At 33.7% G+C, this 19,296-nt stretch overlaps 1 protein-coding gene across 2 annotated transcripts in view; it reads right to left on the reverse strand.

The window, feature by feature from the left end:
- Positions 1–469: 469 nt before the first annotated feature.
- mmd (monocyte to macrophage differentiation-associated) overlaps positions 470–19,296 on the reverse strand; it is a 56,265-nt gene continuing 37,438 nt past the window's right edge. The window contains exons 3-7 of one of the 2 annotated variants that reach the window (XM_056452850.1): positions 18,890–19,050; positions 15,961–16,035; positions 11,328–11,429; positions 10,010–10,079; positions 470–1,850 (exon numbers count right to left, since the gene is read on the reverse strand). In XM_056452850.1, coding sequence (XP_056308825.1) covers positions 1,647–1,850; positions 10,010–10,079; positions 11,328–11,429; positions 15,961–16,035; positions 18,890–19,050 — 612 coding nt within the window. In that variant the 3' untranslated portion in view covers positions 470–1,646. The remainder of the gene's footprint in view (positions 1,851–10,009; positions 10,080–11,327; positions 11,430–15,960; positions 16,036–18,889; positions 19,051–19,296) is intronic. The other variant, XM_056452849.1, reaches the window with a different exon arrangement.

Genomic DNA, 19,296 nt, shown 5'->3' on the forward strand with positions numbered 1-19,296 from the left:
TACTTATTAGATGTAGTAATTTTTTTAAAATAAGCACATTTTATTTATTAAATGTAGTAATAAGTTAACTTTTTAAAAAAAAGTTACTGTTACTTATTAAATATAAGTAACTTTTTTTAAAAAGTAACTGTTACTTATTAAATGTAATAAAAGGAACATTTTTAAAGTAACTGTTACTTAGTATACGTAGTAAAGTAACTTTGTTTTTAAAAAAGTAACTGTTACTTAATGTATTAACATTTTTTAAAGTAATTGTTACCAAGTTTTTTAAAGTTGCTTTATTACTACAATTACTAAGTTACCTTTTTTGAAGAAAAGTGACTATCAATACATCTGCTAAGTAACAGTTACTTATTAAATACTAATAACAAAATGCTATTTTTAATAATTAAATGCAGCAAAGTAACTTTTTCTAAAAAGTAACTGTTACTTATTAAATATACCAAAACAAATTTTTTTCAAGAGTAACTGTTACCTAGTAAATGTAGTAATATAGTAACTTTAAAAAAAAGTAACATAGTTCAAAAACACAGTAATGAAACTTTTTCAAAAAAGTAACTGTTTGTAAATTTAATAATAAAGCTACCTTTTTCAAAACAATTAACTGTTACCTTTTTTAAAAAACGTGATTATATCATTACTTTTACCAAGTAACAGTTACTTTTTAAGTTGCTTTGTTAATACATTTACTGTTACTTAGTAAACGTAGTAATAAAAGTAACTTTTTTTCAAAAAAGTGTTACTTAGTAAAAGTAAACGTTTTGTTTTAGTTTGCTTTAATGCTCGCACTTCACAATAAGGTTTCATTAGTTACTGTGTTTACTAATGAACTTATAACGAACAATATGGTATTTATAAATAATTTACAAACGCGTTATTAAAATCCGAAGGTCTGCTTGTATCATTAGTTATTGCGCTGTGAGTTAACATGGATTAACAATGAATGACATTACAGTATTTATTCATCATTAAGATTAATTAATGGAAGTAATGTGTCGCTCAATGTTTGATCACGTCAGCAAATATATTAAGAATGCAAAATTACATTAATCCACGTGATCTTATTATGTTACCATTTTTAAGATGAACGTGTCGGTTCATGTTAGCAAATACATTAACACAACATTGTTGTTACCGTAAGTGTTACCATTTTAAGATTGTAATACATTACTTTTCTTAACCAAACACTAAAGTCGCAAGATGAATAAAAGAATTCATTACATATGATCTGAAACAACTACTGAGTGTGTGTGTCTGTGTGACCGAATGCACAAAAAAATCTGTAAATATATGATCTGAAACGACTACTGAATGTGTGCGAGACCGAATGCACGCCAAAAAATAAAATAAAATCAGTAAATATCACAATTCATCTGCTTTCAGTGGTAAATATTTACATAATACTGATGAAAAGAGAGAAGAACACACACACACACACACACACGCACACGCACGCACGCACGCACGTCTTGTTGCAGTTGGTCATTCAGCACTGCAACACACACACATACACACTCTCACAGACAGACAGAGATACTCTGAGCTGGTAAGAAAACCGTAAACATTGCATGGTCATCCTGGTAAACGTTGGTGTTTTTGATGATAATGATGAAGATGATGATGACGAAGAGTTGTTTGTTTGTGGCTCAGACGTCTCTGATGTCCTCCAGCGCAGGACTGCGGTACAGGTATTTCCAGATGGCGTAGTAATGAATGGCGGCCGCCAGCGCCACGAACACGTGCCAGATAGCGTGAGCGAAGGGAATCACGCCGTCGGACTTGAAGAAAAACACTCCCAGACAGTAGACCAGACCCCCGAACGCCAACTCACTCAGACCCTCCGTGTTCGTCTGCAAGGAGAAAAGAAGAAAATAAATGATTAATTTGAAGTTAATTTGTACCTTTTATTCAATAATTTACCTTCTTTGTAACTAACAGGGTTATTATTGTTGACTAAAACCCCAAAAAGGTCAATAAAATTAAATATTCAATGACTTTAATACTAAAACAATATTTAAAATATTTAATATTAAAAATGTATTAAAACTTCACATTGTACTAAAATGCATTAAAGTGAAATAAAAAAGTATAACAAAGTAGACGCTAAATAATAATAATAATAATTTAAAAATTATGAAATTCAATGAATTTAATAAATTTAAATGTACTTTTTTTAATAAAAAAAAATATATAATATAGTTATTATGGTTGACTAAAAGGTAAAACCAAAAAAACATAAATGAAATACACTTAACAAAAATACATTCCAATGATGTTATTTTTTTCTCATAGTGTTACAACTAAAGTTTGTTTATTTTTGTTGTACATTGCATATGTAATTATTATTAATTTTAATAATTTAATTAATTATCATTTTGCATATTATTATTATTAATTATTATTAATGTCATTTTTATAGTCCCGCCTTCTTGTGTTGTTTTTTTGTCATCTTACAGGCTCCCATTTTAATATGGTCCAGGCTCTGATTGGCTGATGGTCACGGAGAGCTATAAAAGGGAACTTCTGACAAAGTTTGAGGAGCTCATTAGTGGTGCAACGGTTGCTTGTAATGGAGAGCTCCTGAATTTCCCTACCGCTCCGGCCAACGACCAAACCTTAATATTGTCCAAATGTCCATGTATGCTTACAACTTTTCTGAGAGTTTGAGCTTGTAGGGGTGACCTACCTATTTATTTTGATGACTTTGTTTATGTTTAGGCAGGAAGGTAAGCTTCCTGTATTTTTCTTTAAGGACTTACAGGTTATTTAGTTTATTTACTTTGTAGATTCTTTTGTTTGTTATTTTGGCCTGTGGCCACCCTGAAGAGATGCTCACTTAAATTGCAACTTTTTCTATAATAAATCTATTCAATTACTCTCAACTGAGTGTTCGAGTTTGGTTGTCAACCGAAGTTTATTTTTTTGGTGGTGTTGTTTGTTTCCCGTGGAAAATTCACCACCCACAACCCTTTTCGTTTATTCTGCCCAGACTTGGGGCTTAATATATAGTTTAACTTCACATATTGCATTAAAATAGACAAAACTGAAATAAACAATTATGAAAAAGCAGACCAAAGTACACAAAAAAATTACTAAACCACATTTAGGCATACTATCTAAAGTTACCAACATACTAAAAACCTAAATGTAAATAAAAAATAGAAATTAATTTGTATTTTCAATCATTTTATTTGTTGATGTATTGAAATTATGATATTGAAAAACATCTAACATTGCAATATTTTTTTATTTTACGATATATATTATGATATAAATATAATTTCACCAGATGACTTAATATCTCTATCTGGAAAAATTTTTATGTTAGACCAATTGGGATGATTCTGCAGTGGGAGTGCATCTCCATAAAAACTAATAAACAATATATAAAACATGTTTGCTATTTTTGCATGACACATTTTCGTCATGGTTTGAGCTATTCGCAGTGCATTTCTGTATTTGCATATGTTCTGAGTATTTTCATGCACTTGTTTAGTCAGAGATTGATGAATTAATGTTTACTATTTGAGTCTTCATAAAATCTAATAAACAATCTATAAACATTTTTGGCGTCCTCAGACACATTTTCGTTGTGGTCTGTATTTGCACGTGTTGTAAGTATTTTCATGTGCATGTTTAGTCAGAGATTGACGAATCAATGTTTACTATTTGCATCTCCATAAAATCCAATAGACAACCGATAAACTTTTTGGGTCCCCCGACACATTTTCGTCATGGTCTGTGCTATTCGCAGTGCATTTCTGTACTTGCATGTGTTGGGAGCATTATTATGCACTTGTTTAGTCAGAGATCGAAGAATTAATGTTTACTATTTGCATCTCCATAAAATCCAATAGACAACCGATAAACTTTTCGGGTCCCCAGACACATTTTCGTCATGGTCTGTGCTATTCGCAGTGCATTTCTGTACTTGCATGTGTTGGGAGCATTTTTATGCATAACTATCCATAAATACAATCAAGAAAAAGATACAATTGAAATAAAGTGAAACTGTGTTCAAGTACAGTAACTAAATTATAAAAATGAAAACTATTCAATAAAATTAATCATAGTTAAGATCACAATTGGTACAATTTCTTATGCTCGAATGCTTCTAAAAATCATTATACAATCACAGGCATCAAAAACACATGCAAAATGATGAATTGTGACACAAACTCAACACTGAATATCCTGCGAAGTGACTATTGCGAATGATCACATTGCGATTATCAAATCTGAGATGACATATTGTGCAGCCCTAATTAAAAAAGCTAGACAGTAAAATTAACCATTAAAACTGCACTTTTAAAATTATTGATAAAAGCAACACAATGCAATTCTTAAGACACAGTTAAATTCTGTTATAAAAAATAAAAATAACTAAATAATACATATAAAAAACTAAAACTTAAAAAGATAAAATAACATAAATACACAAAACTACTAAAGTACAGTTACCGACTTGAAATAAAAATCTTATAATACATAAAAATATTTGTAAAGCAGTCAATATTTTGAAGCATATAAAGCCCTGAAGAGATCATGCATTTTATTTATACCACAAGCCCAGAAACAAGTCTTTTTTAATCCACTCTGTTTCTGCCTTTACATGCAGGTAGTTTTATTTGCTTTCAAACCATGTGCATGTACTGCTGTTAAACACAAGGTGGCGTCGTTGTGACACCAGAAACAAGATCATTATTGAACGAAATCCTGCTGCTGCCCGAGAGTTAATCTCCACACAAACACAGAGTAAAGGCCGTGCTTCATCTTAAAAGGGTTTCATTTTGATAGTGTCTCAGTCTGTAGCCAACACAGTGTTGTTCTGTATGAACGCAGACTGTAAGCAGAAGCTGCGTTTATACAGCAATCCCAATCTGGCAATCTCACAAAACATTTTTTACTGTGAACACTCTTACTTTTACATGGTTTTATGCTAATCTATCAAGCAATCAATAATAATAAAATAAAAAAAATCCATGTAATGAACATTTTAACACATTTTAACTATATTTCTCACAAACATGGTTGTGATATATTTTATTTAAATTTAGTTATTCAGTGTATACATACAGTTGAAGTCAGAATTATTAGCCCCCCTTTGAATTTTTTTTCTTTTTAAAATATTTCCCAAATGATGTTCCCAAGGAAATTTTCACAGTATGTCTGATAATATTTTTTCCTCTGGAGAAAGTTTTATTCGTTTTATTTATTTTACTTAGTTATAAATGTATCTTTATTTTTTCGATAGTCTACAGAACAAACCATCATTATACAATAACTTGCCTAATTACCCTAATCTGCCTAGTTAATTAACCTAGTTAAGCCTTTAAAATGTCACTTTAAGCTGTATAGAAGTGTCTTGTAAAATATCTAGTCAAATATTATTTACTGTCATCATGGCAAAGATAAAATAAATCAGTTATTAGAAATGAGTCATTAAAATTATTATGTTTAGAAATGTGTTGAGAAAATCTCTCTGTTAAACAAAAATTGTGGGAAAAAATAAACAGAGGAGGCTATTAATAATAATAATAATTTAGGGGAGCTAGCAATTCTGACTTCAACTGTACGTATGTGTATATACACTCACCGGCCACTTTATTTGGTACACCTGTCTAATAGCTTGTTGTGTTCGATTTGTAATCAGCCAATCACATGGCAGCAACTCAGTGGATTTATGCATGTAGACATGGTCAAGACGATCTGCTGTAGTTCAAACTGAGCATCAGAATGGGGAAGAAAGGGGATTTAAGTGACTCTGAACATGGCATGGTTGTTGGTGCCAGACGGGCTGGTCTGAGTATTTCAGGAACTGCTGATCTACTGGGATTTTCACGCACAACCATCTCTAGGGTTTACAGAGAATTGTCCAAAAATATCCAGCGAGCGGCAGTTCTGTGGGCGCAAATGTCTTGTTGATGCCAGAGGAGAATGGCCAGACTGGTTCCAGCTGATAGAAAGGCACCAGTAACTCAAATAACCACTCGTTACAACCAAGGTATGCAGAAGAGCATCTCTGAACAAACAACATGTCCAACCTTGAGGCGGATGGGCTACAGCAGCAGAAGACCACACCGGGCTACAATTCACACAAGCTCACCAAAATCGGACCATAGAAGATTGGAAAAACGTTGCCTGATCTGATGAGTCTCGATTTCTGCTGCGACACTCAGATGGCAGGGTCAGAATTTGGCATCAACAACATGAAAGAATGGATCCATCCTGCCTTGTATGAACGTTTCAGGCTGGTGGTGGTGGTGTAATGGTGTGGGGGATATTATCTTGCCACACTTTGGGCCCATCAGTACCAATTGAGTATCGTATCAATACCACAGCCTACCTGAGTATTGTTGCTGACCATGTCCATCCCTTTATGACCACAGTGTACCCATCTTCTCAAGGCTACTTCCAGCAGAATAACACACTATAAAGCGTCATAAAGCGTGAATCATCTCAGACTGGTTTGTTGAACATGACAATGAGTTCACTGTACTCAAATGGCCTCCACAGTCACCAGATGTCAATCCAATTGAGCACCTTTGGGATGTGGTGGAATGGGAGATTCGCATCATGGATGTGCAGCCGACAAATCTGCATCAACTGCCACAAAGGATTAACGCAGTTCTAAAAGCAAAAAGGGGTTCGACAGTACTAGTAAGGTGTACCTATTAAAGTGGCCGGTGAGTGTGTTTGTAAATCACATCCAAAATAAGTTTGTATTCACTAGTTTACTCACTGTATAATGTGTGTGTATATAAATAAAATATATAAAACCCAAAACCAAAATATCTATCTATCCATCCATCTATCATGTGTATTTCTATATGTATTAGACATAAATATTTAATATATAAATGCAAATAAACTTAAATCCCTCTACAGCACAACGTTGCCCTCAGGCAACAGAACGTTTTCTTAAGGCTCTTGCTAAGCACAGACTTGTTAATATGATTGCAACCAATTAAAATGTTAGAAAAAGTATCAATAAAACATCCAATAAGGAGTGGGAGTCACTATCTAGCACCGTTTAAAGGTGGAGCTTCATTTTTTGACTCATGGTGACAGGAGCACATGGTATGAGAAGAAGTGAAGATTATTTGCTCAATTTACCTCATTTAAAGTAACATAAATTGTACAAAAAATGTACACAGAATTCAATATTCTTTTTTGTCACCAAGTACAGCGAAAAGCAGCCCATACAGTCACATATGCTATAAATTAAGGAGTGTAAATATTGCAGTTATGACAGAGTTAAATGTGTTCAGATGAAGAAAAAAAAATGACGAAAAAACAATTAATCACGTTAAAATGACAGTTAACATGTGTGTTTTAACACTTTTATTCACATATTTGCATTACTGAGAGCAGGAAAGAGACAGGCTGCACTGATAAGCAGTATCTTCATATAGTTTCATTTAAAAAAATGATCAACATATGAATCTGTTTTCACAGTCTTTACAAGTGACGGGATTATCTACGCACAATATGAATTCCCAATTAGAAAAATACTACAAACTATCAAATACTATTCATGAAAATACTTAAATAACGGACAAATCTAAATGTCAACGCAAGCGGGCTGTGTTCCAGACCAGTTCAGCTCGATGATGTATAATGTCTCCGACACCGCCACAACTTGATAGCTAGCAATCATCTTTTTAAAGCAGCGTAGCCAATTAAAAAAATTAATAGTGTGATGAAACTGATGTGTTACGTCGTAGAATAAAACGTGAAAGTATCTTGAGAATATCTTATTTACGCGGTTTAACTGAAATTCCAAAAAACCCATTGACTTTGGGACATGGCAGCGGATAACCAGCAGCAATGATTGAAATAGGCAGGGCAAGAAACCCAATAGCATCTGGATGCAGCCTTTATGATGCAACCTGAGATTGTCAGACACAATGCACTCAAATGGAGTAAGTGACGTCACTGTGAGGGGTAGGGTCAGGGGTGGGGTTAGGTAAGCCCATTCAAAAGCATTGGATGCAGCTCAGATTGCACTGCACCGAGTCTGCAGCCAGACCCCTCTCAAGAGATTTTCTGCACTGAGTCTGCATTCAGACCCCGGGATTGAGGAGGGGAGGAGTCCTCATTTATAGTGCTTATATAAACACGATTATCTTTATAATGATATAAATTGTGGTTGAGTCTATATGAAATTACGAATAACAAATGTAGCAGGGCATTAATTTATTGATTATTATTTAGCATTTTATCTTTGTAAACTATAAATTACGATTTGTTTTATTTTACGGTATACGGTTTTGTTCATTATTGTTTTATAAGAGACGGTTTGTGTCTCATTTTGTGAGCCAACTGACAACAGTTGTTCGCTCCCCTCTTTCTCCCCTGCTCTACTGGCCACGCCCACTCCACCCTCTGCTCGCAGAGCTCCACACCCATTATGATGCTTTTTTTTTTTTTTAATTCTGAGGTAGACTTGAACCGAAAGAGGGGGGTTTCATGGCCCTTTAAAGTCATCCAAAATTACAGGAAACTCTTGCATGAAAGCACTTCACGTAAACACCGTAATTATATTATTGTCTAAGGCAAATAACTAGACTACAGATGTCCATGTAAGCATAGTCAGTAGTGTCTTCAAAGTAAGTGAAAGATCCAGAAGGGCATCCTGCTGATTCGCTTCAGAAGGGCACTTTTTTTGTCAGACGGCGTTTGACTTTCATTCACCGCAATTCATTTTTAAAAAGCACCCGGTCCATTTTATTTGTATACGTTTCACTCGAACACATAAACTCTACAGGTGCTTGATAGTCAGATGTGGAGCTAACATTAATCAGATTCACTCTAGTGAACTGCATCCATGTTAGCACGTCTCGTTTGATGTGGTAATTTCACAATAGGAATACACACAGGTTCGGAACAGACTCGTTCTCGCCACCTACAGTGCAACTCGGCCAGGTATACATCTGCACTCAATATCAAGGTGAAAGTCATCATAGCTTGCGTAGAATACACCCAGCTCCCAACCCAACTTTGAGAATAGATAAACGGCGATATTTGATTTAATCGCCTGATAAAAGTCTTGCCTTAACGCAGCACGTTAACAGCCCACCACTAATACAAATTGACGTCATAGTTCCTCCATTCTATTTGAAATGACTAATAACCTAAAGATTTCTTAAAAGACGATACGAAAAAATTAAACAACATAACAATTATTTAATACTCAAATATTTTATAATCAGTTTCAAGTTGTCCCATTTTCAATTAAAATTCATTTATATTAGTGCCGTCATTTATATTATCTTAGTTATATTAAAAAAATTTACTTATTAATCCCGATTAATCCCAATTAAAAGACTTGTAATTTTGGCTATTCAAATGTAAAATTTACGTAAACTCAAGACAAATAACCTATTTAACTCAAAAATACAACTGTTTATCAGAATTTTTGCTTGACTTAACACGGATTTCTTCATGTAAAAACATACCCACAATAAACCATCAACCATCAAAAGATTAAAGATGAAACACCCGAAATTGCATGAAACTCTGGAGGAAACGATGGACAGTCTGGTGATGCGATGTAAATTGTTATAGACTGAAACTTTCCTTCTAAAAGTGCTTCCTTGGTCTTATCCATATTTCTTTGCACGTTGAACACACGTCGGCCACAACAGCAAATAAAAAAAAAACTCCAACTGCATTAATTGCGTTAATTTTTTTTTTACGCGCTAAACATTTCAAATTATTTGCATCCGTTAACGCGCTAATTTTGACAGCACTAATTAATATACAAAATAAAAAGAACACAAGAGTTTATTTTTTATAGATACTCTATTTAAATACCTTTACTATTTTAAACACAATTAACATTAAAAGCACGGCTTGTCCTACATTTGAGCGACTTCAACAGGCTCTTACACTGGTCAGGTTATTAGGGGTCTGCTAATAAGTCTGTGTCCTTCAGAAGCCCATGTTTAACTCCGGGGATCAGATTAACCGAAGAGCTGAACAGGAAATGACCTCACGCACTCACCATTGATGTCACCACCAGCGCAGGGAAGAAGCCCATGGTCAGATAAAACACCAGCTCCACCAGCTTATACCTGAACACCACACATAAACAGAAAACACACACGTTCATCTCTATGCACCAGACATTTTCTTACAATCACTACAGATCTCTATTTACGTATTTATTTACTTATTTATTTATTTAGTCACTTATTTATTTATTCACACATTTATTTATTCATGCATTTATTTACTTATTTACACATTTATTTATTTACCTATTTGTTCACGCATTTGTTTATTTACGCATTTATTTATTTATTTAATTATTTAGTCACGCATTTATTTATTTATTCACACATTTATTTATGCATTTATTTACATATTTATCTACATATGTATTTATTTACTTATTTTTGCATTTATTTACTTATTTACATATTTATTTTCTTATTAACATATTTATTTACTTATTTACATATTTATTTACTTATTTACATATTTATTTACTCATTTATTTACGTATTTATTTATTTACATATTTACTTATGTATTTACATATTTATTTACTTATTTATGCATTATTTACATATTTATCTACATATTTATGTATTTATTTACTTATTTTTGCATTTATTTACTTATTTACATATCACTAATTTACGTATTTATTTACTTATTAACATATTTATTTACTTATTTACATATTTATTTACATATTTATTTACTTATTTACATATTTATTTACTCATTTATTTACGTATTTATTTATTTACATATTTACTTATGTATTTACATATTTATTTACTTATTTACATATTTATTTACTCATTTATTTACGTATTTATTTATTTACATATTTACTTATGTATTTACATATTTATTTACTTATTTATTTACTTAATGTATTTATTTACTTATTTACATCTACATTTATTTACGTATTCATTTACTTATTTACATATTTATATATTTCTTAACGCATTTATTTACATATTTACTTAGTTACAATTTTTACGTATTTTTTTACTTATTTACATATTTATTTACACATTATTTTACGCATTCACATATTTATTTGTATTGCGTTCAATACTTTTTCCCTGCGTCATTTCATTTTATCAAGCATAACTTCATTTGTAAACTAATTAGATTTGTTTTCTATATGGATTCCTTTGGTTGTTATCAACATCTGGTTAAATTTCAAGTCAATGGCACCTTTAGAAATATGTTTTCTGAGAAAAACGGCCAACACTTATTTTCCCCGCTGTACATCACCAGTCTTGGCCAATAATTAAAATATGTCAGAATTAGATGTATTTAGGTGATGTCCAACATACTTTTCGTGGTAATTAAACACATAGATTGTTCCGGCAGCTGCCATCAACCACACAAACCAGCGCATGTGAGCGGCGAGCGGCCCGAGTTCCCGGAGATTCAACCTGCACACAAACACACAAAAAGTCAGTGACGATCACAAAGAAAAGTGTCCCCCAGTCCCCCCTGCTCTCTAATATTTTTAATGCAGCCTTTACAATTATCCCCATAGTATGTTCAATATACGTATCGCAGATACGCATGATAAATTACATTTTGTACAGTAGCAGCCTCCAAAATGAGATGCAGATTCAGCATTCCACATATGGTGGTTATTAATTAGCAAATAATATAAATATTCCGAATGTAAACATTAGGTGAGCAGGTTTCATTGTAACCCCGTGTTCTAACAACACGCTACGTGACGAGATTTGCAGTTATAAGCAATTTGTCTGTTTGCACCAGACGAAACACGATGGAAATTTCAATCCAGCCTTTCCGAAGCACAGAATAGTACACTCACTGCACTTCAATGAAATGGTATGGTTTATCATCGAATTAATACACATTAAACCTCTTAAATATTATTAAATGTAGATGCTGAATCACTGATATGTGTTGTCTTGCACTGAGTCACAGTTCTAAAGTTCAATTTCAAATGGGTTATTTTATTTTCAAGATCTGAGGTGAACTATCTGCTGCTGCCTGCCGTTGCTTTTATTTAGAACACGGTTTAAATCAGCCTTTAGGTTCGACAGTCAGGCACACTTCTGTTGGTGTCATCAATCTGGCAACCTGCGCTTGCCTAAGTTTTGAACCAGGCGTGCAATACCTATATCGACCAATTGGTGTCAAACTTACATACAGAACCTTTAATTTAAGGGGTTGACTTTTTTTTTTTTTGTTTTGTTTATTTGTAATAATTTTGTTTTGGTTGGGGACATTAAAACATCTGCGTCCCAAAAACATTAACATTTTAAATGTATAGCCAAGCATTTTTTTTTTTGGATTGTTTGAAAAATACAGAATAAATCATTTATTTGTTTCTCCTGCTTCAATGGAAGAATCCCTCAAGGATATAAAATGTACCCAAATTAGCCCAAAGGCTAGTTTTCTATGCTACCACCTTTGCTATAAACCAATAAAAATACAAACTCAATATATAAACAAGACTCGAACAACAGAAAACAATGGCAAAACTAACTAGAACGAACAAACAAACTAGGTTGTTTTCTATTGTTTTCAGTTGTTCGATTTCTGTTTATAATTTGAATTGGTATTATTATTTCTTTATAAGCTTGAATCTAATGTATAATGCATGGTTTATTAAGTGACCGCTGATAAATAAAGATGCTCAGTAACTGGAGTTAAATCTCACTTCAGTTCTCTAGTGAAGCGCTCAAGAACACTGAATTATTCACGCTCGCAGAGGAAAGTGACCAAACGCTGCGGCCGCTTCAGTCACTAAAAACTCATGACAAAGTGATGGAAAACTGATCAAAAATGCTGCACTACCAGATCAATGACATTCAGACAGCTGTGACCAAAAATAGCCAAATCTGATGAGCTCTGCACAAAACGTTTTCCACAGTGACTTCAGTTTCACAATATTAGGATGGCAGACTGGATAAGAAATGAGGAAATGTGGGTAAATGAGAAATGAATCGATTGCAAAACAAAAAAGTTGCTCTTAAAAGGACAGTTCACCCAAAAATTACAAATACTTCAACAATTACTCACCCACATGTTGTTCCAAACCTTTATGAGTATCTTTTTTCTGTTGAACACAAAAGGAGATATTTTGAAGAATGCTGAAAACTGGTAACCATTGCCTTACATTATAGATAAACAAATGCTATGGAAGTCAATGGTTACAGGTTTCCAGCATTCTTTAAAATATCTCTTTTAGTGTTTAACAGCAGAAAGAAACTCATAAAGGTTTGGAACAAGTCAAGGGTGAGTAAATTATGACAGAACTGTAATTTCTGGGTGAACTGCCCCTTTAAAGACATTTCCTGTAGGAAAAGATTTTGTTTTTAAACAAATACTGAACTTGTTACTCATTTGTGCACTTTTTCAACTTGCTATTCATTAAAAGATTTGGTAAACAAAATATTAAATAAAATTAATTAAAGGGCACCTATGGTAAAAAATCTACTTTTCAAGCTGTTTGGACAGACATATGTGCATGTATGGTGTATAGACTGTCATATTGGGGTGATATAAGCACACCCAGTGTTTTTTTTTTTCAATTTAACAACATAAAAACGGTGGACCAATTGAAGCGGTTTTCAAACCAATATTGATTGACAGGCGCGTCATCATATCCTCAGTTTGTTGATTCACGTCCGCCATTTTCAGCGTGAGTCGAAGCGATATCACTAAAGGAACACCCTTGCTCTATTTTTAGATGCAGGGCTCATTGGGCTCAACAAAATATCAATATTCTCCACATTACTCTAATCGGAATTATTGGTTGTATCTCTAGGTAGGTTTGCAAACATGTGTAATTCTCAATGAGTCTACCTTATACTTCAGCCGTTTGCATTTCTCGCGATCCCAGAAGCTCCCTGTGATCTTAACTAGCATGCATTTTAGAATACCAAACATAGGTTTCTATCAGGGTACACTCAAGTCGACAGCTGGGAGCCGCGGACCGCTGCAGAAACCTATGTTTACAATTCTAAAATGCGTGGCACGATGATTCGGGACACTTCATGTCTCTGCCGCGCCACAGAGAGTGTCTGGTGTGCCGTGTCGCGGCTTCGAGCGGCGCATCCGGTGCCTCAGTCAAAGTTAATTCAGTGTGCGTGGTTATTAGTTTCTGTGTACAAGCTCGGCACTTGAAACTAGCACACAGTTGGCTGTAAAACTGTACAAAGACACAAATGATTTTGTACTCTCTGATGGGTCTGTGTCCGAGTCACTCCTGCTCCTCTCAGTCTGCCTGTCAGACTCTGTTGCAAACACAGAGCAGGTGAGCTCATGCCCCGCCCCCTTGTTACGTTGGGCGGGAAGCCGAAACTAGTCTACATGTGAAGCAACACACCCCTAAATCAGCGAACTGTGGACACGCCCCCAACATGACACTTTTTAACACATTATAATAAAAAAATCTGACTTGTGTTTTAAACTGAACCTAAACTGGCACACTCAGAAGAACCATAATATTAATATTAAATCATAAAAAAGAGGTAAACTATGTGCCCTTTAAGTATCACTCGGCTCTTGCTATGATTTATTTTTTCGAGAGCAAAAGAACAGCAACACACTTATTATTAAAGGTCATCCGTTTATGCTGAGGTTGATATTAATTCCTGGCTTTGCTTTCATACATGTTAAAGCTTCAAAATACATATCGGTCTGTCTCTTTTGTCGAGTACAATAATAATTGAGTCTATATTCCATCTACAACACCGTTCAAGAGCAAATTATGCTACTCTTGTGGGTTAAAGTTAGCTCGCTAACTCCTTCTAGCTAAAAAAAAACCTGTCCACCATTTCAGTTGAAACAAATGTCATTTGACAAGTGGTCTAATCAATTTGTTCAAATATTGAGTAGACAACTGAAGTATGATTAGTTTGTGCATGTGTATTTCCGAGTACATCATAAACAACCTTCACAATACAGAAAAAACACTCGTAGATCATCAGGAAAGCGCACACAGTATTGAAAACCATAGGCATGTAAACCTTTGTAAAGTGTTATTTCAATAATTTCAGCTAAATTTTTGTGCTGTGAAGAATATGTTAACATCTTTCATGTAAAATATCCTACTCGGGACAATACTAAATAAAAATAACATGCATTTTGTATGATCCCTTTTATTTTGTTCAAATTATTCACATTTTAACAAATTATTCAAGGGGTGTGTAAACTTTTGAGCACAACTGTACAAGATGTGAAGTGTATTCACCATCGTGAAACTAAAACGGGTAGTAATAATTCATACTTTTTACTCAAGTAGATATTTCAGGCCGCACTTCCTTACTTTTACTGGAGTACAAATGTGTAGTCAGTAATTCAACTTTTACCAGAGTCCTTTTAAACATGAGTATGTGTAATTCTACTTGAGTAAAGGATGTGTGTACTTTTGCCATCTCTGTCTAGGAGACGGCCCTCACAGAAGCTGAGTGTGCAGAAATCCACAGATTTACACAGATTATATTTTGCCTATCATTGAGTGTGTATTTATTTATTTAATTGTCTAAATGTGTATAAATAATTTTACAGCTACATAAACTAGACCATTTCGAGGAGTGTAAACAATAACAATGGACCTAATGTATTTCCTGTTTTATATTTTTGATTTCCATAGCTCCTGGGAACCCCAAAAGAGCCACGTATTGATAAATAATGTCATGAAAGCTGCTTTAACATTAAGATATAATTAAATTTCCTCTTGTTACAGTTATGAAATAGTTTGATAACAAGCAGGAAATGTTCATGGGACAATGACATGATCACAATGAAATGGTCTATAGTATTATTACTGCATTTTTAATTGAATGCATGCTAAATAAATTCTAGTATTTAAAAAAATATATTTATATACACATTTTTTATATATTTGTAAACCTGATAGCACCTCATTGCATTAATACATTTTAAAATCACACCAAAGTAAATATGAAATATAAGTATAAAGAAACGTACCACGGTGTATAAGAGGCAGCAATAAAGAAGTATATAACAACTCTATCACACATGTGGAAACAGTGCTCCATCGTCCTGTAAAAATAAATAATATTCAATTCAATGACTTGTAATGTCATCATGAGAGCTTAATTGCACATCTAGTTAATGCAATAACATAATAACCATTACAGGTTTAGGAGTTACTCCTAATCAACATTTATACATGAGATAATTATTTCAATAATAGAGATTCAGCACTGATTTTTAAATGTATCAATCATTCACAAAACTCTGCAGTAACTCAATAGTTAATGCCCAACTCTTTATATATATATAAAATGCAAGTATTTCATTATTTATAGATCACGCTTGATAAAAACAGAAGCGCTTTGATTGACATTCTCCCTTTGTACTTGTCATCAGTGAGGGAAAGCCCCGCCCATTTTTGACCATCTCTACCTCATTAGCATAGGAAGTTGGTCTTGTTTTTCAATCTGCCACTATGCTGACACACGGGCATTTGTAGCTTCGCCCTCATTAAAAAAAAGCACATCTCATTTGAATTTAAAGCGACAGTTACCAAACGCCACAATTTGGATTAAAGTCTAAAAGGGGCAGTTTCAAAGAGTTATAAAGCATTATTTGTGGGGTGTTTTGAGCTGAAACTTCACTTAAAAAGCAAAATATGCTACACGCACTGTTGAAAAATTATTCAATTCAATTCACCTTTATTTGTATAGCGCTTTTACAATGTAGATTGTGTCAAAGCAGCTTCACATAAAAGATCATAGTGACTTGAAACAGTGTCAGTTCAGTTTTCAGTGTTTAAGTTCAGTTCAGTTTAGCTCATTTCAGTGTGGTTTAATAATCACTACTGAGAGTCCAAACACTGAAGAATTAAAACTTTATTATAGCTTAACTGTAATCTGCTACATGTGATTATAAGACAAGATTATATAATCTTAATATAAAAACAAATAAAATGTCAATTTTTTAAAGAGGTTTTATATGTAAATGTAAATAACAGCTCAACCAATTTTATATTAGAGCAAACCGTAACGTCCATTTTTATAAATCACTGTTATGAAGACTGTTAATAAAAATAAAATTAAAGAATTTTAAATAAATATATGTACGGTTTTGTACAGTTTCGCCATTATTTTGGTCAATATCGTAATCACAATTATTTAAAAACAATTATGAGTGGGCCACATGACCAAATCGTTTCAGATTTTATATAAATTCTTTAAAAATTGTAGTTTGTTGGGGGTTTTTTTAGCTGTTTTTAAAACACGCTACAGCAAGTGTAAAAAATAAACCTTGACTGAATATCTGGCAACGCAAAAAAACACTGCAAGTGAGCGAATAAAAACGTCTGATGGCAAGTCATATATGACATGAGCAGATAGTCAGTTCCACCTATATCTGAGAAAGTGTTGTTTGATGTGTGAGAAATCAGTCAGTACTTTAACACGTACACTACCTGACAAAAGTCTTGTCGCCTATTTTTTAGGAACAACAAATAATAACTTGACCTCTAGTTGATCATTTGGTTTCTTCAACGCCTCCTCCATTTAACCCCAGACATGCTCAATAATGTTCAAGTCTGGTGACTGGGATGGCCAATGCTTGAGCACCTTAAACTTCTTTGCCTTCAGGAAGTATGAGAAGGAGCGCTATCCTGCTGAAGAATTTGCCCTCTCCTGTGGTTTGTAATGTAATGGGCAGCAAAAATATCTCGATACCTCAGGTTGTTGATGTTGCCATGCACTCTGCAGATCTCTTGCACGGCCCATGCTGAATGTAACCCCAAACCATGATTTTTCCTTCACCAAACTTGACTGATTTCTATGAGAATCTAGGGTTCATGCAGGTTCAAGAAGTCTAAATCTGCAGTATTTGTGATGATTGAGATGCAGTTCAACAGGCGATTCATCAGAAAAATCCACCTTCGGCCACTTTTTAAATGATCAACGAGAAGTCAAGTTGTTATTTGTTGTACTTTCAACTGGGATCGACACCAAGACTTATGTCAGGAAGTGTATACCGAGTACCTACAAGTGTGTGTATTACAAGATATCAGAGGAGATATGGAAACCTTTCCCTTTGTAGTATACCAGCAGTTGACTGTAATTAGACTTTTCCTTTTGGGTGGGTTTTAAATTGTTATTAGGCTGGAAATTTTTCTTGGACCTGGCAACCCTGACTATCTGTGTATATTTTAGTTTTGATTGCAATTTGTATTGTTTTAAAGTATTAGTTCACCCAAAAAATGAAAATTGTGTTATTAATTACTATTACTTTGACTGTTTTTGGTACACAAAAGTGTTCTTGGAGCTTTATATGATTACAGTTGGATCACTTAAGATTTCTTAAATGATTTCAATATGATACCTTGAAAAATATCAATATTCAATACCATTATCACTGCAATATAAATATTGTGTTGATAATGAATAAAGCTCTTACGGGATTGGAACAGCATTATTGTGAGTAATTAATAAGAGAATTCTTATTTTTGGGGGATACAAATCCCAAGCAAAGCAAAAGTACACACATATTCAGGGTTGCCAAGTCCAAGAACATTTTCCAGCCCAAAGACAACTCAAAACCCATCCAAAAGCATTGAAAAGTAGCTTAATTGTTTTTCCATGTCGAATCAGAGTCAACTACTGGATTCCAACAAAGGCAAAGTGTTTACATATCCTATCTGATATTTTGTATTACACACACTTGTGTATACACATTTTACATGTTAAAGTACTGATTGATTTTCAGTGCTATATAAACAAACTTTGCCTTTGACCTTTGGATAAAACATCTGCCCAATGCATGAATGCAAATTTACATGTGGCCGTCATTTCTAAAACTCTTCAGTAATATTACATCTATTGACAGCCCTTTAGATATCATACAATGGAGCTCACAAACACACACACACACACACCTCATGTGACTCTTCTTCCAGGTGATGATGTGAAAGACCGTAGAGACGAGGAACAGGGCGATCAGACCCATGCCGTACACCCAGGCTGTAAATCTCTCCCAGCGGTCATCTGACAGCCGGTGTAAAAGAGCCATGCCCACAAACGCTGGCATGATCAGCAGCTACAGGAAATAATAATAATAATAAATAAATAAATAAATAAATAAATAAATAAAGAGCATTTAAAAGGACAGTTCACTCAAAAACTAAAAACTGTCATCATTTATTCTTTTCTTATGTCGAATGTAAAAAGGAGATAGTTTGAAAGATGTTAGAAACCTGTCACCATTGACTTCCATAGTCCTTGTTTTTTCTTACTATGGAAGTCAATGGTTTCTAACATTTTTCAAAGTAAGTTAAGAGTCATG

The sequence above is a fragment of the Danio aesculapii genome, chromosome 3, assembly GCF_903798145.1.
Source record: "Danio aesculapii chromosome 3, fDanAes4.1, whole genome shotgun sequence".
Lineage (NCBI taxonomy): Eukaryota > Metazoa > Chordata > Actinopteri > Cypriniformes > Danionidae > Danio > Danio aesculapii.